Source organism: Diospyros lotus, chromosome 5 (assembly GCF_014633365.1).
Source record: "Diospyros lotus cultivar Yz01 chromosome 5, ASM1463336v1, whole genome shotgun sequence".
NCBI classification, from domain to species: domain Eukaryota; kingdom Viridiplantae; phylum Streptophyta; class Magnoliopsida; order Ericales; family Ebenaceae; genus Diospyros; species Diospyros lotus.
In genome coordinates, this window is record NC_068342.1 from 40,021,468 (window position 1) to 40,041,290 (window position 19,823).

Below are 19,823 nucleotides of genomic sequence, written 5' to 3' on the forward strand. Positions count from 1 at the left end.
TGACTAACAGGTAACATTTCAAAATTCAGTGATCAAATAATAATAGAACGTAAAGTTAGATTATTATTGGTGTAATTAACCCACTTTACACTGGCTTCTAATTAATAATTGATAATTAATGATAGAATTGAATTAAAAAGAATATTAACGTGGAAGTAGGGTAAGGGTTAGCTTAGTTATGGCCAAAGGTAGAAAGAACAACAACCAACCAGTTGATTTGGATTTAACATATGGAAGTGATAAGTCAGCATCTATTTTTAATGCCACAACTACCATAGTTAAGGTGCAATCGTACTTGAGTCATGTTGTGTACCACCACAACTATTATTAATAAATAGTAATACTATTATTACCCACATGCACAGCTTAGTTGGTCAAGAACGGAGACACAAAGTGCCTTTTGTGGTGAATTTTAGACCAATATCGAGAATCGAGTCTTGCAAGCAACAGTATGGGGTACCTCTCTCTAAAGTGAGGGAAGGCTCCTTGTGCGCGGTGAGTCTAAGTTTAGCCACTGCGTCTGACTGGATCACCATGATTAACCCCCTACGTTCTGTCGGGCCGGGTGTGGGGGGTGCCCGGGATGAGCAATTTCACTTTTTGGACCAATAAATAGTAATGTTATTAGTCTAGATTATATATAAATTTTTAGTTTATTTGATATTTTTTTATTATAAAATAAAGAGGTATACATGTAATTATGTATCTCTTTAATTTTCAATAAGAGAATGTCAACCAGTCTACATGAATTATAAATAAGACAAATTTATATTTTTGTTCTAAAATTTTTATATTTTTTTATAATAATTCAAATATTTTGTTATTTCAATTATTTATGTACTTGTATTTTCAAGTTAATTTATCTTATATTTTTTTTGTATATGACAATCTAAATTTTTTCGTTATTTCAATTGTACATATGTATTTATATTTTTAAGTTAATTTAATTCATATATTTTGACATGTAAAAAATTTTTAAATTAACTCATCTTATTTTAATTTTTTATTTTTTATACATCAAATTATAGACTTTAAATTAACTAAAAAATTTAAGTATGGAGGTGTAATCAAAATAACAAAAAGTTTAGATTGTCATATGAAAAAAATTAAAATATAAAGGTTAAATTAACTAAAAAATATAGATTTAAGAGTATAATTAAAATAATAAAATAATTATGTAAAAAAATTAAATATAAGGACAAAAATATGAGGTTAAATATAAGAATAGAATAATCAATTGTCTATGGCAAAAATGATTTCTTCATTCATGATTGTTGTTGTTGGCACCTTCCGTTGTTACATGTTATGTTGCAAGGAAACCAAAATAAAAATATAAAATATTTTTGATATAAAATAAAAATGTGAAAATGGTATTTTTAAAAAAATTAAGAAATAGAAATATGGGGTAAACTATAATTTTAAAATATATAAGGATGTATGTGAAATTAATTTATAATTTATATACTATAAATAATATTAAGTTGTAATTTTGTAAACCCTAGAATTGTATTATTTATCAGTGTTCACTTTGCTGAGTTTTCTCTGCCTTGAGAGAGACCCACGTCGCCAACCTGTCTCGCTGCTCGCTATCAATGGCCGATCGTCGCCGTTTCCTTCGTCTTTACCATCGTCGCTGTCAACTATATTGCACGGAAACAGAAACAGGAAACGTTTTTTATAGGAAATGGAAACGTGGAAAGGGACGTTTTTCTAAAAAAATAAACATAAATAGGGTCCGAAACAGAAATAAGAAACGTTTCTGAAACATTTCAGAAACGGGGAAACGACACTTATGAGGTATTTCCGTGCAACATAGGCTGTCAACGCGTCTCTTGCCCTCGCCGTTGATCTCACATCTCTCACAATCGACGCATCTCTGCCATCGTCGCAGCCTTTCTCACCATCGACGAGTCCCTCACCCTCACCCTCGCCTTCAATCTCGCCTATCTCACAGCCGATGCGTCTTTGCCACTGTCGCTCGCCTCTCACCCTCGTCTTCGACAACTTTCACCGTCCTGCTTCTAAAAAGTAAGGAGACAATTTTTGTAGGGATTTGTTGTTGGATTGGAAACACATTTCTGACCCATTTTTTAAAATTTAGAAACAGCCCGCAATTTTTCAAAATTACACAAATAGCCTGAAAAACGTTTCAGGTCATTTTTCACGTTTCCAAAACAGGAAACGGTTCGAAAATGCCGAAACGACATCTCCGAGCCGTTTCCATACTTCACAAGTTAGATGTATATTAAAATTCAAGATAATTTATAATTAAAAATTCAAAACTAAAATGCCAACTTTGATTGCATAACGTTTAAAATTTTATAAATAAATATAAATATGCTTGATAAATTTTTTATCTATATTTCATGAACATTTTATAGTTTAAAATAATATTAAATAACTTGTAAAAAATTGAAGCATTATTTAAAAATAAACGGGCCAGCCCATTTGGCCCGTTCAAGATGGCCCACATGGGTCAAATCACAAAAGTCGTAATCAAATGAACCCCAAAGTTTTATCTTTTATATACAAATATAAATTCTTATTATTTTAAACACCTGTAGGTTTAACTTTTGACATATCTTCCACATCTAGAAGGAGAGGAGTGGGGCCCATTCTCCGGCCTTATCCAAATTATTGTGTGAAATCTCTAACATCAAATGCAACTCCGCTTTAATGTTGAAACGGCCAGTGCTATGACCTCAAACTATACCCACATATATAACTTCTAGAAAATAATTTTTTAAATTAACATGATATATATATATAAATTTATAATAATTTTATTTAAATTAATAATAATTTTTGTTAATTTTAAATAAAAATATTTTAAATTTATATATATCACGTTAATTTATTTTTTTATTAAAAAAATTATGTTAGACCACTTCTTTCTCTATAATGACTATTTTCAACACAAATCGTGTGACTGACGATATCTACACCGATCTTAATCAAAGTGAAAAATGTCTAGTGTAAGATGAAATTATACTATAGTTTGATCACACCATTATTTGACAAACAATCTCATATTTGTCTGTACGAGTCAAATAAGAGTTATATCCAATAAATGTGGAGCTCTCCTTCCTTCACCACAAAGACCCTTTCTAGAACAAAATAGCGTAGCTACTTTTGATATATCTTGACCAAAACAAAACAAACAATACCTTATGCGCAAATATTTATTTCAAATATATTTATTTTCTTTCTTTGTATTCATGACCTTATATTTTGATGAATAGCACTAATATTTATTTATTAAAAGGTCAAGAATTTATCAATATGATGACTCGTAAGTATCAATATGAATCCAAGTCCCAGTTGGAGAGAGAGAGGAAGAGGAAGAGGAAGAATGCTTTTCAGATAGCAAATATTGGGGTCTAAAGAGGCAGGGGTCCAGCGAGCAATCAAAATCAAATTTGATACTGTTACAGACACTTTGCAATGATGTCTCGTATATTTGTATTACTATAATACACAATACTAGACACCAAGTAAAATATGATCACAAGTGTCAAACTTAATGTTCAAATAACATTTAAATATAAGATTACATTTTGGTCCCTAGCCTTATCTCTTATTTAATTACAATAAGTTTTTCATGGAATTGGAATATGAAGTGAAGCTACTGAGGTTCAATTCACATAGGCCCTGCAAGCAAGTCTTCAACATACAATTTATAAATATACGTGGGACCACCTTGAATGTGGAAAATACACCATTGCCCCCCCCAAAAAATTAAGTGTAAACTGCACAGCCGGAGGGCAAAATGGAATTTGTCCCAAAAATGAAGAAAGAAGAAGACAAAGAAGTAAATAAATCTTGGACAACAAACCAGCACAGCAGTTACTGTCAAATTTGGCATAGGTATGGATAAGTTTCATGTTCAAATTAATCTCTTTATAAACCGAATTGTAAGAACAACTTAAAAGGTTGACAACATCTTCCATAACAAATGTAAGGTCATGAATACAAAAGAACAAGCATACCAGGTTGCCAACATCTTCCATAAAGATTGATCTTCTTCATGTTAAGGCTTTGGGTATCTGCAAGCTTGGAGTTACCTGCGAAATGGCGAGAGATGTTACAACAACAACAACAACAACATATCCACAACATATCCAATCTTTATCCCACTATATGGGGTCGGCTACATGAATTCTAGACTTCTACGTGAGTTAGGCTCTAATAGATAGTTTGTCTAGGGTTATTTCAACTAAAGATATTATTTGAACTACTAAGGGAAAAATAAAAAGGTTATGCCTTGTCTGTATCAACTGCATAAATTCTACTAGATGGAGTTGGCTGGGAACCTCTATAACTCAAAGAAGCAACAACAATCACAAGCCTTAATTCTACTAAATGGAGTCGTTGCATAAATTCTAAACCTTAAATCATCTCTATCTATAATTCAAGAGTAAAAACTTAACATTGGATGTATATTTCTCCTACATATATTGCTTTTCTTATCAATTATAATCAATGTACATGTTGTATTAAACATATACAAACATGTCATGGTAGTAAGGAGGCTAGTGAGATGAATTTAGAGAAATAGCCTGTTTCCTTGCATGTTGTATTCAACGTATGCAAACAAGTTTCACTTAAAAAAGTCGATCAGATGGACACTCCTGAAGAAGGTCGTACACTGTTCATCTATAGCTGATGACGAAACGATGCACGAAATTCTGAAGAATGCTCTTTGTCAAGGATGATGCACATTAGCAGAGAGTTTACACAGGTAAGAAACACCATTTAGTTTTTGCTTCCTAAACCAGTATTTCCCATAATTTTGCTGAATCAATGCAAGAAGTGCAGAAGAATGCTTTATTAAGGACAATTCATTATAGTGATACGAAATTTACACAGGTAGGAATCACCTTTTTAGTTTTTGTTTTCTGAACCTATGTTTCTCCTAATTTAGCTGTATCATCCTATGTTCCAGCAAGCTTTTAGTATCAGCTATGTTGCTGGATCCACTGCCATCATTGTTCTCTTGGTAGATGGTCAAACTTTAGTTGCTAATGTTGGCAATTCTAAAGCACTTCTATGATCAAAGAAAATTAACTCTGTTTTGAGGGTTGAAGGTGAAATGGCTGAAGGTATAGAATTCATGTAACCAACCCCACCTAATGGAATTAAGGCTTATGGTGGTTGTGGTTGTATTTTGGAGACAAGAAGATGGATGCATCAATAATAGATCTGATTTTTGCCAATCAAACAAGCATTGCAGGAGGAATGGCAAAAAAAGAAAAAACAGGGGAACTTTTCTTTCCAGCATCCTAATTCCCAGTAAGTCATATGAATATGCAAAACCTGAAACAATGAGAAAGCTATTTAAGGATTATTAAATCTAGAAGATGGATTCTTACCCATTTCCCACATATATACTTTCATCCTCTGATCCATAAATAGCATGTTCACCTAATTGTTTGGCTTTACAAATCAAGGACTACTTGGACCATGTCAAGATAATGAATAGAAGTTACTGACATGCATGTTTTATCTTCAACCTTTAACATATTTTTAAAGGACGTGTGATTTATACTATGTGATCTCACAACACGGAGTGAAAAAAAAAAACAGTGCAGCTTGATAGTCCAAGCTGAACAAACAAAGCAGTGGGACAAAAAGGAAAGGCAATGATAATTCTCCAAGATGCAACAGGAGGAGCCAAATATGTCCACTGGAGATCATCAATCACACTTGTAACCAACATCCTTACAACAGGGTAGACTAGCAAGCCTAAACTTTAGCTCATTAACTATTCCTGATTAAGACAATGTTCATCTTATAGCAGCATTCTGAAGTATCCATCCACTACCTTCATGCTGCAGTATTCCAAATAGATACAAGGAACAAAGGAATAACGAATTTTGATCTTTTTCTTTAATCACTTCCAGGCCTTTGAGACTTTCTCAAGAAAAGATGCATACTACCTTTACCACATTGTTCCAAAGGCCTCAGAGGGCCAGGTCCTGACTAACATAAGCATATGGGATAGGCATTTTTTATTTGGTCTTGAAAAAAAAAAGGTAAAGTATGAGATCGAATAACAGAACAACAAGAAGAAACATCCTCGATCATCTTAACTGAAAGATACATTATACAATGCTGTAGACAGAGTCAGTCACAGTTGACCAGAAGTGGCCAACAGGGTAAGCCTGACAGGTTAACCACACAATCAAACAACGTAAACACCACCAGTAATGAACTTTTCTTTATCCCTTTTTTCTCCTGAAACTCAAAGGCACTCCAGAAATGAACTTGACAGGCCTTTTGGGACTTTCTACCTAGTTTTTCTCGCCTTGTTGTCTCTTTGTTAATGTGAAAATTGAAGAATAGGGCACCAATCTTAAGAATTCAACAGCAGCAACCCAAGCCAAGATTCTTCGCTCGTAATATATTAACAAACTCCAAATTCTACAAGAAAAGGCAAATTAAACTCGCACCACTCTTAAGTAGCATGAAGGTAAGAGCAGTGATGTAGCCATGTAGACAGAACATGGAATAAGTTTATATGTAGTACCATAATCTTTCTATATGGTGCTTGGCAATGCCCCTTTATCATACTGCTGCAATTGGACGAGGCTCTCCACATAAACACCTGCTTTAAATTGCGCCGGACGGCCTTTCACCTTTAGCTCCTTGAATGTTTTCTCCTCCTGATCGAAGATGACCAAACTATGCCCACTCTCCAGCAAAACTTGGCCAGTCCTTGAAAAACACAAAGGGTTCCAAAACGGGAAATTACCATAATTGATTGTGAATTTGGTCCAGGAATCCCTCACACCGTACTTCTTCATCACCCACACATCCTGGCAACCGCTATGGCAAAAACCCAAAGCACACAGACACCCTCCAAGAACACCAAGCTCTTCTATTAGGATATCACCAGCAGAGCCAGGGCAGGGCACACTCTGAAATTTTTCCTTAGCCAAATCAAGCGATGCAATAACAGTCGAATCATTGGACCCCACGCCGGTGGTACAAGCTAGCCAGTGGACAGCCCCACTGACAAAAACCCCAGGCAAACGCTCGTGGAAGGAGTGGTCGTACGGAGAATCCTCAATCCTTCTCCAAGTATTGGTCCTCAGGGAAAACACGCTGACAATGTTCTCAGCACAATCGGCGGCACAATCACAATGAGAAATTCTCACAACCTTGTAATCATCCTTGGAGGAATCATGGCCAAACCCGTTGAGATTGAAAGAATACCCGGACTTAACCGAGAAGGGGGAGTTGGGCACCTCCTTCGACTCTCTCGTAGACGGGTTCAGCAGAAAGTAAGAGATGTAATCGCGCATCAGCAGGAGGCCGTCGCAGGAACCGCAAATCTGGCCGAAGCGATTAGGGTTTCGGTCGGGTGGGAACTTGAGGTAAATCGCGATCGAATCCTGGGTGAATTCCGGCGAATGGAGGTCGACGGAGTACAGCTTGTAGAAATCCGAGATGAGAATCAGGCGGTGGTGGTCGGTGGTGGTGGTGTTGTGATTGAGGTGTAGTCTTATGAAGTTGGGCTCGGATATCAGAGACCGCCATGACTTGGACACGCACCGGAACCGGCAGAGGGAGCTCACCGGCAACCTCGAGAGAATTTCGGCCACAATCTCTTCAGGAAGATTGGCCATCGCCTCAGAGATTTTTTGGGTTTGGGGTTCAGATTCTGATATTTTGGTTGCCTTTTATACCGGCGATTCAAGTCCTGGATCGTCTTCTTTTCACTATTGGCTTTTCCCCAAATTTATCATTCAAATGGACGGGCACTCTTGGGATTTTACTTAACCTTTGCCGCTCAATAAAGAACACAGACAAACTGTTCAACGTTTGTTTGGTCTCAAACTAAATTCCATTAAGTAATCCAAAGGCTACGCGGCCGAGTCAAAATGGATGGCAACTAAAGCAGCTTTGAAATCAGTTTTAAATTGGGTCCTCCTCCATTTTACCTGACCAGTCATCCTGATGGAAAAATTCGTTTCACATCTTAAGCAAGCCCGCCACAGCTTCAACCTTGTCAACTTGTTCATAGTTTATACCCAAGAAAAGCCCTCTCCTATGGGATCGAGCCGGACGAGTTGGTGTCAATTTCGAAACGCAACTTCCAAGTCAAATTAGAAAAGCATAAAGACAAAGCAAACAAAATAAAGCCAAACAAAAATGGCCAGAGAGAGAAAGAAAGCGAGGAGCTGGCGGCCGTCGGGCCAGGGCCATGGCCATGGCCAGGTTGGTTAATTTCGGTTTCGGTTCAAACCATAACATTTCATGGGGGAGACCTCTCCCTGCTTCCCCTGTTTCCAGGAATTTACCTGCAATTCATTTTGATAAATTAGAGCCTGTCGGTGGGTTCCACGCTATACACAATGATCACTTCAATTATGGGGCCATTTGAATATTTAAAACTCGGCGACCTAGACTTGGCATGGAAAGGGTAGCCTTGCAGCATCTAAGTGATGGTCAAGTTACTCCAATACAATATTCATGGAACACGTTGAGATTCTATGCTAAACTGCCAATTGAAATACAGATATCATATAAAAAAAATAAGAATAAAAAGAAGAAAAGAAAAAAGAGAGCAAATTTTCACATTTCATGACACTTTACTGCTAAACATGCAAAGCAAGAAAAATATAGTATTTTCATACCATTTGTTGATATATGATTCAAAATATATTGATATATTACATGTTATTTGATTAATCGGTATAAGTGACATATAATATATAGTATTATATCTTATGTTAAATATAATTGTCAAATAATTGATTGGGTAAGTAAATAAATAATTAGGTTGGGCCAGCCATTGGTGTCTCAAGCCCAAGCCCAAGTCTGCTTTTAAGTTGTTCATTTGGATTTCATGTGCATTTCATTACAGTTGCATTTTATCATCTATTGGATCTCATACAGTTGCATTTGATCATCTAGTGGATCTCATTCAACGGCTTGTATCTATTGCCCCTTTATATAAAAGGCCTGATGGAATTGTAACTCACATTCTTCTAGTCCTAAACACATCTCACGAATTCTCTCTCTAAAAGTTTTAAGAAATCTTAATCCATCTAATCACTGTTCTCTATTCTTTCTCTGTCTAAGATGAAATTTGGTAAGTGAGAAAGATAAAGAAGTGATTGATATGAGTGTTATAATCACTTGTATATAACATGTACTCAGGACATAATCTGTGTTCATCGGATCGTAAGGAAATTTTATTTATCTTATTATCTTTTATGTACTGTATAATCTTTGTACTGTAATACCTTGAATTTCTAGTAGATTGACTAGGGGCGAAACTCTTACCGTGAGTAAGATACATTTACGGATTCGTAAGTTGTTGTCTCTTTGTGTTCGCGCGTACTAGTTTACGTTTCTTGTTCTTGTTACTATTTCTTCTATTGGTTTGTGCAAAACGAACAGGTTCAACACCATCTTTGGCATATTACCTGCCCAGAGGACACGGATTGCAAAGAGAACACCAATCATGGATCGACGCGTGTTTGGAATGACCCAGTTCATCATGTGAGAAGACGATGATGAACCCAATTGTCCAGCAATGGCGGCATTGCTTTAGCAAGTATTCCAGAACCGGGGGACGTGCACCTGTTTAGAAGCCAAATAATATTAAATGTTGCTAGTTACCTGTGAAAGTTGTAGCATACTTTTCCAAAGGAGAAGAAATTGTCAGCTGATCTAGCCTTTGCTTGTATTTGGGGTTGCAATAGTCAAATGATGGCATCAGCAAAGGATGTAAATGGAAATGTTGATGGCTAACTAATTAATTGATCAGAAAACAGATAAATCAACAGAGGATAGCAACTTCCGGACTCAAGACTTTGAATCATTCCAAATAATAAATCAGGGGACGAAATGGACCCGTCTGGCATCTTGTACACTAAGCAACCAGGGTTCCCAATTGTTGACGGGACTCAAATTCAGCAACTCTATCCATTTAATATCCTAGTAGGTAAAGACCATGTCATGTTACGCACTATCAAAAGAAGACAAGCATAACAAGAGAAAGTTGTAATATATTCCTAACTTAAAAGTCAAGCATTTATTTCTCCATAGTATGAGACAATCCATTGCATTACAATGCAGGAAAGGCCCAGGTTCTAGTGTTGGACTTTATGGTTTCAAGAAAAAAATTAACATAAATAGCCCATATAAATTTAAGAGTATATCCAGGTCTGCTATTGACTTCTCTACAAGTCTTCTAAACCAAATTGATTAAGTTCTTTACAAATGGGAAGGACATCATTTAGTGTCATCACGATGTTGCATTGCCAGTATCGATGGGGAGTTGTTCTAGAGGGTCAGACAGGCCTACATACAAGGCTACCGAGTAGGGGCAAAATGATGAAATTGCCCCCGCTCACTTTGTAAATTTATAAAGTAGGCCACTGCCTTGCTCTCTCGCCTCCCCTTCTATGGCCGTTGCCTCACCATTGCTTCGCCTCGCCTCGCCTCGCTACCATGCCGTTGTCGCCTCGTCTCGCTGACCGTCACTGTAGCAACAGTTGGCAAGGCGAGGCAGTGGAAGCGAGGCGCAGCAGCGGCCATGGGAGGCAAGAGGAGAGCGCAGAGCAGGGAGAGGAGAGGAGCGGAGGGGGCAATTTCGTCTTTTTGTCCCCTTTTTGTAAGGCTGTCTGACTCTCAAGCATTTTTCATTGGTGGATATGCTGCTAGACATGTAATAAACCAGTACTCTGCCTAACCGCCATGTATAAGTCAGAATCCTTTTTTAAGTCATTTCCTAAAGAAGTCAAGGAAATTCTATACAAAGACAATCCCCAGGATGAACTGGTAACAGCATTTTCTGTATCACGAGCTAAAAACTTAAGGTTTCATTTTTGAAATTAAGGAACGATAAATAGACCGCTAATGTTGTGTGAAATTCTGTATATGCATTTGCAGCTAGTCTATACCCTAAGCACTACTTACTTCCTTTCAAACACGTAAAGCTTATTGAACACTAGCATTATTGTCCACAGTTGCAAAACTGAAGTTGCTGCCAAACAAGTCAATTGGTTAACCATATCTGTTTTCAAACTGATATTTCACAAATTACAAATTAAAATGATCACTCAATTCAATTTATAAGTCTCAAGAACTTGAAGAACTTTGTACACCTGAATTTAGAAGTGGAGAATTCTTCTCACCTTTCTTATGTGACTGGGAGCAGTTTTATATCCTGAATTCGCCAGATCTATGTTCGAATAGTTCTCATTGCGAATTCCATTGGCAACCTAGAAAGTGAATAAATCATGTGAATTACAACAAATGTAGGAATAAAATAATTGTTTCAATTACAATCATTTTTCTTTCAGAGAAAAGCTCCAACCATTGCCGAAAGAAGGTTACAATTGTTCAAAAAAGAAGCAAAGAAAGAACTGCAGCACAACCGTAATATGCAACTTCAAGATGCACTTCTGCACCAGCCTGAACAAATGGTTAAGCTATAGCCTATAGGGCAGGCTTGATTTTAACATTAAGGGATGTATATCTGTCACCTGTAAATAAATAAACCAAAAGGCAGCCTTGCAGATCGGAAAATCATATAAAGATTGATCTCGCCAGAAGATTTACACCCAGATACATATTTCTTCATCCTTGAGGATTAAGTTATCACGCATCATATTTTAACAACCAATGGGACAGTTATTGATCATAAAGGACCATCAACAAATAGTTGATTTATGGGTGTTCAACAGCAATTCCATTGCATTCCAGGGAAATAAAAAATTAGGGATAATATCTTTCCCAGCATCATTAGAAAATTCAACAGCATATAACGTGTTTATGGAAGAAGGTCATGGTAGGTTACATGGCCACAGTTTCATGGTAGTTTGCATGAAAACCGAAGGATGTCCCAGTCGAGGAAGTGGTGATAGAAATTAGGCTGAAAGCTCTTAGATGAAATTTTCAAAAATATATACATGTATACAAAGCAAAAAGCATATTCAGTTATAAATGGGATTGTAGGAGACGTATTACAAAATAAACAAAAAGGGCACTGAACAAGCAGTCTAATAACCTTTAAATGCAGTTGGCAGCAGTAATTTAGTGTGTTGATGATTCACATGTTTTCTCCGTTTAACTCAGGTTTATTTAGCCGTTCTCCCCTTCTTGCCACATGATATATGCATAAAGAAGTAATGCTGACAACAACAAACCAATCCTAAAATCCAAGGGGTTTGGTTACATGGATTCTAGTTTGCCAAAGTGTGATGTCCACATGATATATGCATAACTGTACTAGATAGGAAGAGAGAAACACAACAGGTACTTGCGAACTTTTATAATTGAACAAGTAACTATCAAAATAGTGGACATCACACTTTGGCTAGAGCTTTCATGACTTACCTCCCTTATCTCTTTCTTTTCAGAGCCTTTCCGCTGTTTTCCTTCACCGGCACCATTGAACCACTGGGAGTTGTAACTTTTAGGATCTCATAAGTTCTGTCTTCTGTAACACTGAAGAACCCAACTTTTCTCCTCCTGATTGATCCTTGAAGAACTCGTAGGCTTTGTTCTTCTGATTTTGGGTCCTAATAATGCCAACACATCTTAGTATTCATGCCTAAGAGAAATCAGTTCAGATGAAGTGAGAAATGGTACGCTGGTAATGTGGAAAATTATGGATACTAATTTAATAATAATTGACAAAACGAAAGAAGGAAAACAATTCAACGACTTCATTTTCATCCTTGCATATGGAAAATATTTTAATTTTAGTTTTCAATGTCATACTGCATGCAGAGAAAGTGAACAAGGCAAGTAGGAAGCTGGAAAATAATAAAAAAATAAGTCATATGATGGATGAATTAAGAACGGCATCTGCATGAATCTCCCCGCTTTGTGGGGATCGTAGGGTGGTTTTATTTGTACACTCCCTCCCCTTTCTTTTTTTATTTTTTTTCCCTTTTCTGCAAAGAATAACTTGAACTCATAAGCTTCTTCACCACAAATGCTCGCCCATCAATCTTCATCAACATCATCAAAAACTTTGAACCTACAATGGGGTTGATTACATGAAATCTTGTTCTTCAATCTTTCTACAGAATTCATGTTTAAATATATGGCAATTCTTACACTTGCTCTCAGCTGTACCTAATCACCACCTAGTGGGATTAAGGTTTAGGGTTCTTGTTGTCTCAGCTGCCTAATGTACCCCCGCCCCCATCTCTTTCTCCTTTATCTAGACTTGAGATCGACTGTGAACAAGCATGAATACTTTCAATACTATAAGTGTTGAGGGGATTATTAACCCACAAGTGAAGTTGAGACAGTAAAAATAAATAAATCCAAGACTTGTTCTTGTAGGAACAAGTTAAAAAAAGAAAAGAACAGATAAAAACACGCACCTTAACACATAATATGAATTGTGATAATTCAGAAGGGCTGGCAATTGGACAAATCTGGCAATGGTTTACGGCAAAGCCTGATAAGGAGCTTTAAGAACTAGTAGTTTTTATGACACCGCTGAAATTGATGTACTATTCCTGCAATAATATGGGCAAAATAATACAGAGGGGGGAGACAGAAGACGAGAAGCATACAAACTTCATAAACAAGTTCAGTGGAGGAAGAACTGCCAAGGCCTCCAATGAGCCAAAGAAAAAGTGGATCCTCTTGATGGTCTGTTCTGAATCACTAAATATAGAACAGATCAGAGCCATTCATGTTAATACATCTGAATGCAATAATAATCCCATTATACACACAAACATTACCTACTTGAACGAAATAATCCCATCATAACCACGAACATTACGTGCTTAGAAGATTAGCAAATTCCAGCGGGTGCAGGGAGCTCAAGTTGGCAAAGAAGTAGACCATTATATCCTGGTAAATACTTACCATTTCTTCGGAAGATGTTGGTAGAAGCAGCAAATGGATCCAAGTGATTCAACCGATCCAACTGCAGCTAGAACTGCATGATTTTCTTGGAATCTGATGGTGAGAAACAGCTGCCTCTACTTGTACCATATCTCAAGTGCTGACAGAGACAACAGCCAACAAAAAAGTTCAGATGCAATGATCAATGATCCTGGATTTATATATACTTCATATATATAAGGAACCTGCAGCATGTAAACGTTGATATGGTCTTTCATGAACTCGTGAACGTTTTCCTACCCCACAATTTTTCCTTCTGGTCCAGTCATTTTTCATCTTTATTTATTTGAGGGATGAACATTTGACTCGAAGTCATATTGGTAACTATCAGCTATTGTCAAACTGTGGATGTTTGTAAGCAATACATTTATAATAATCTAAGCATAATCTCCCTTGCCAAGATGTCAATTAACGTTTGGATAGCAACAAGGGCCAATTAAATGTAGTTTTACTGGAAACCGTCGGCATTGAATCCATTAAATCCATTAAAAAATCCAGCTCCTGGTAAACTATGTGACTAGAAATGTATAGATTCATGGCATACGCAAATCCAGAGCCCCAAAAATCAACGGAGAGGATTAAATCCACCACGTGTTCAATGATCTATCACCTCCCAAGAGCACATGCGATTATGTCATAGAATGGAAACAAAGCAACTCAAAATGTTTAAATAGACGTTGTTTCCACTAGTTTTGGGGGCCTGCATAAATGTACAGCTGAAGAACTGTCCAAAGAAAGCGTGATCCCAACTTTGGTAAACCAATCAGTAAAACTTTTCTCATAAACAAATCGAAAAAGAGAAAAGGCAGAGATATACAAAACATCATGTCATCCTTGGAGAAATCCGAGATTCAAATCCAAATTCAAATTAGAAAAGCGTAAGCACGCTACACGTAGATACAACTTCGAAGAAGTATACATACATACACATATATATATAAACACATATATGATCAAAGCCAAAACTATACTCCTTGCCTGCTTTCCGTCAATAGCAGCGCCGCGCCGTTAGAGCATGCTTGAAGACGTCAATTCCGGCAATGGCGATCCATACAGGTAAATTTCAAAATTGCACAGCATCATGAGAGAGAAAGGGAGAAGCACTGACTGGTGACTTCTTCCGGTTCCAACAACCACAACAGAGAATATGAAGCATTCCTTTTGTCCTCAAATGGTCAAACCTAGTCAACCATCTGCCACATAAATCTAAACTCAACTTTATATTAAAATAAAAAAAAACAATAAATAAACTTTAATTTATAATTAAAAAGTTAAACTTTAATTTAATAAAAGTTTATATGTTGTCAGCGTGTGGGCCCCACCCCCATGGGGCCCGCTTCTCCTAAATTATTTGGCGGAGTAACATAATAATTTTATTAATTTAATATATAATTTCATAATTATCATTAATTGTCGTTAAAAAAATAACGAGATGTTGATGTGATTAATAATGTAGATAGATAAATAAAAAAATAGTCATTAAATTTTATAAAAAATATAAAAAAAATTATTAAAATTTACACTAAAATATAAAAATGTCATTAGACTCTTTTAATGGCAATAAACAGTAGTTATTATGGAATTACATACTAAATTAAAATTCAATAACTTTTTTACTACAAATTGAAATTCAATAACCTTGATATGATTTAATTTAAAAATTAAATTATATTTACTTATTTATAAAATATTAAAATTAACATCCTTATTTTGTTTAAAAATTAAATATATTTATTATTACTTAAGAACAGTTCCTATTTTTATTATGGAGTGTTCAATTACTCCGGACTAGACTGAACTAGGTTGAAATTGAAATTGATGAAAAGTTTGAACTTAATAAAAACTCGATCAATTCGATCCAAATTTAATTTTGTATTTTATAAAATATTTATACAAATTTAAATACTTTCCTCATCCTTGTATAATTATGTTATTTTTAATTATTTAACATTCAACATGATCGCTAAATCAAACTCTCTTCGCTTCGAGCATATCTCAACACACCCACCTCACCACCATGCAAAACTAACTCTAGGTTTTGTTTAAAATATTTTATTTTTTATACTTAAAGGGTGTTTGTTAATAAAAATAAGAGGAAGAAAATGTTAAATATAAGAAGCATTTTAAATGTTTGGCCATTTCAATATGTTTATTAAACTTATCGAACCATCTTTGAAAAACTTCTCACCTGATCTCTTATATTTTTCTTTAAAAATAAATTTATCTAACCCCCACATTTTGTAAATAAGTCTCAATTATCTATATGCTTTTTATAGGATAATTAATGTTTTGACAATTTTTAAAATTTAAACGACCTTATTTCTTTCATAGATTTTTAAAATTTAAATTTCTCTCTCTATATGTATATTTTATTAACTAATACAATTCTTTTCATTAATTTTTAAATTATTTTATTCAATTTTATATTTTATTATCTATTATGAAAATATGTTTTGGCCATTTTTAATTATCTGGATTGAATTATTGTAATTCTAACAATAATTATTTCTACTTTTCAACTCTTAATTTTAAATATATTTTTGAACATGAATTTAAGAATAAAATATTATTTTTAATTTTTATTTTTATTTTTATTTTTTAACAATTTATATTAATCATAAAATACTATTTTAATCATAAATTTATTGTTGATGTTAACAAATAATTTTGAATGAGTTTGATAATTTTTGATAAAAAAAAAATCTTATCTTAGTACTTATCATATATATTAACAAATACATAATAAAAAATACCGTTATAAGTGAATTTTAAAAAAAATTACAAACAGTCTAATATAAATTTTAAAATATTTTTCAGATTTATGTTGACAATTTCATATCTTAATTTAAAAAATATTTTAAACTTATCTTAAAATCTTTTATCTTTCTCATTTTAACAAAGAGTCTTAGTCGACAAAACTCAACTCTATTTTCACCCATCTCATCCCATACCAAACCAACTCTTAAGTTTCGTTTATAATATTTTACTTTTGTGTACATTGGAACCACGACTCACCTCGCTGTCACATGTGAGAACGTAACTAACACTTGGAATATTATGAAAGAAAATTCTATCAAATTAGTTCGCCAATTTTGTATGGTCAATGAAAAACCATATAAAAAAAATGGAAATATTTATGGCGTTCATAGTCAGTTGGGTACAAATAGTCAATAATGGCTATCGGAGACGATAGAGGGAGATAGTCAGTAGTCGCACGACTAGCACTAAGGACCAATGGGGGTGATGGTGTTGGTGTTGGATGTCTTGTTAATGGGAAAGAAAGGATAGGAATTGGCCAAATTTTTATTTTTATTTTTATAAGTGTAGCTATTTAAATTTTATGTTGTTTAATTACACTTTTATATTTTTATTTTAAAATTAATTTAACTCTTTTATTTTAATTTTTTTATAATAATCTAAATTTTTGTTATTTTCATTTTACCCATGTATCTTTATTTTCTAATTAATTTAATTTATATACTTTAACATATTAAAAAGAATAAAATGAGTTAAGTTAGCACATTAAACGGAAACTTTGATTGATTTGTCAAGTTAAAAATTGTAATACCTCAAAAGCTATAATATACATTGAAGATAAATAAAGAAGGAAACAACACCAACTGAATACTTTTTGGACTAAATATAGATAAAAAATTTCCGAGTTAAGCGTGTTTGACCTGGGAAAGCTTAAGAATGGATGATTTCTAGAAAGTTCACGTAAGCCCATCATGATAAGTTATTCCAGTCCTTCTTATCATTCGATTTGGGTTGTTAGAGAAACTAAAGTGATGTTCTTTTTGTGTTTCAGTTTTGAATTTTGAGTTTTGAATTTATTTTCAGTTTTGTGTTTTGAGTATTTATTTTGAGATTTTTAAAAACATGTTCTTTTTGTCATTCTGAAAAACTATTTCTAAAAACAAAAAATTAGAAAACGCGTTTACTTTGAAAATTTGAAAAATTATTTCTTTTTTGTTATTATGATATTTTATTTAATAAAATTAATTATTAAATAATAAAATTAATTCTTTTTAATAAAATTTTACCATTAAAGTAAAATAATAAATGACTAACATACATCTTAACAATAATCTATGCTAAATTATACACTTAATAATATAACATATGTTATCTTATATTTTTAGTTATAATCTAGATATATTACATTTTTAAAATTTTAAATAAATATATAATTTTATTTTTAAAATTTAATAATAATTTTTTTAATTCTGTTTTCTCTTCTTTTTTGTTTTTTCTTTTCTTCATTTTCTTTTTTTCCTTTTCCTTTTTTCTCCTTTCTTCTTCTCCAACGCCCTGCATCTTCTCTGGCGCCGCCGACGACCACCGGCCGGTGATATAGACGATCAGAACCTACCATTAGAATCTCCAAGCCAAGGGGGTTAACATACCCAAAAACCAAGAAGATCTAACGGCCAAATCTCCTTAGATCTAAAGTTAATCGTTCGACCCATCTGCCTATCGCGCTACCAGTTGCCATCGGCCACCATGGCCGGTGGTTTCAGGCGATCTAAGGTAGCCATTCTATACCACCCATCGACCAACATACCCAAAAACAAACACCAGAAGGAAAAAAAGAGAGGAGCAAACAGAGGAGAGAGAGACGAAGACCAGCAAGATAAAATGGCGGGGGCGGGGGCGGGGGCTGGCGTAGTCGATGGCTGTGATGGCGATGGCGGTGGCGGGCATAGTCAATGGCGGTTCACGGAGATGACGAAGATGACGGGTGCAGTTGATGGCTGACGCTAGAGAAATGAGGTGAAATGAGAGAGAGAGAGAGAGAGAGAGAGAGATGAGTGATCTGGAGTTGGGGGGCCGAGATTGGGGGGGTGTTGGGCGTGTTTTCCGTGTTTTGGCGTTTTCAGTGAATTTTCATTGAAAATGCCCAAAATAACAAATGTTATTTTGGGTTTTCTTTATAAATTTTTTTCTTATTTTTGAAAACGCGTTTTTGAAAATAACAAAGAGAACACGTTTTCAGTGTTTTGAAAAATTAAAAATAGAAAACGGCCCGAAAACGCCAAAGAGAACGGGCCCTAACTTTCTTCACTATACAAATTATAATCTTTTGGATATAATCAAACAAATATTGATTATCTCAGTTTATTTTATATATATATAGATATATTAATATAAAAAATTAAATTAATTTAAAAATACAATTATAGAGATATAATCAAAAATTTTGAATTGACATATATAAAAATTTAAAATGTAAAAATTAAATTAATTTAAAAATATAAAAAAAATAAATTAACCGGTGATTATCCATCAATATTTAACCGACACCCACCCCGCCATAGCTTGGTGTGGAACGGCAACCACGTTCGGCATTAAATACTCTCATCTGCTTATACGGTTGTTCTTTATATTTTATAATAAATTTATTATTATATTTTAAATTTTGTTCTTAGAATTATTAAATTTTAATTTTAATCAAATCATGTTAACAAAAATTAATGAAATATGTACTAATATAAATCACAAAATTACTTTATAATGAAGTTTATATTAATTTTTACATTAAGTTTGAATTAGTGTATATTATGTTAGTTTTTGATAATATAATTTGATATAAAATTTTAAAAAAAGGTTAAATTATAATAAAAATAATTTTTTAAATAAATATAATGATAAAAACTAAAATATAATAATTAATTTATTATGAAATATAAAATTCAAATAATGATGATATAATTTACTTACTCCAATAATTTAAAGTCTTTAATTTAAATATTTATTTTATTTTCTATAAATAAGTATTTCATAAAACAAAAACTCAAAGTGTCTACAACTTTATATGTTGAAGTTTATATTTTGAGTTTTACAATAAAAAATATATATCTTATCTCTCTAAGTATATATATATATATATATTTCTCATAATATAAAAAGAATCTATACGTATATTAAAG

General features: G+C 33.9%; 1 protein-coding gene across 3 annotated transcripts; it reads right to left on the reverse strand.

The window, feature by feature from the left end:
* Nucleotides 1–3,510: 3,510 nt before the first annotated feature.
* On the reverse strand, nucleotides 3,511–13,691 carry LOC127802655 (F-box protein CPR1-like). 3 transcript variants are annotated; one of them, XM_052338591.1, is made up of 6 exons: nucleotides 13,359–13,662; nucleotides 12,358–12,542; nucleotides 11,154–11,240; nucleotides 9,438–9,594; nucleotides 6,530–8,306; nucleotides 3,511–4,064 (listed from the first exon to the last, which is right to left on the reverse strand). In XM_052338591.1, exon 5 carries the CDS (start codon nucleotides 7,629–7,631, stop codon nucleotides 6,540–6,542), a length of 1,092 nt encoding a protein of 363 aa, XP_052194551.1. In that variant the 5' UTR covers nucleotides 7,632–8,306; nucleotides 9,438–9,594; nucleotides 11,154–11,240; nucleotides 12,358–12,542; nucleotides 13,359–13,662; the 3' UTR covers nucleotides 3,511–4,064; nucleotides 6,530–6,539. The 3 variants fall into 3 exon arrangements, with proteins under 3 accessions (XP_052194551.1, XP_052194553.1, XP_052194552.1); XM_052338593.1 differs by lacking the exon at nucleotides 3,511–4,064 and adding an exon at nucleotides 6,031–6,423 and having other exon boundaries at nucleotides 13,359–13,691; XM_052338592.1 differs by lacking the exon at nucleotides 3,511–4,064 and having other exon boundaries at nucleotides 6,031–8,306.
* Nucleotides 13,692–19,823: the final 6,132 nt, after the last annotated feature.

What these genes read in the sequence shown, in the direction of transcription:
- LOC127802655 (XM_052338591.1), bottom strand. Translation starts at nt 7,631, where the DNA reads ATGGCCAATCTTCCTGAAGAGATTGTGGCCGAAATTCTCTCGAGGTTG.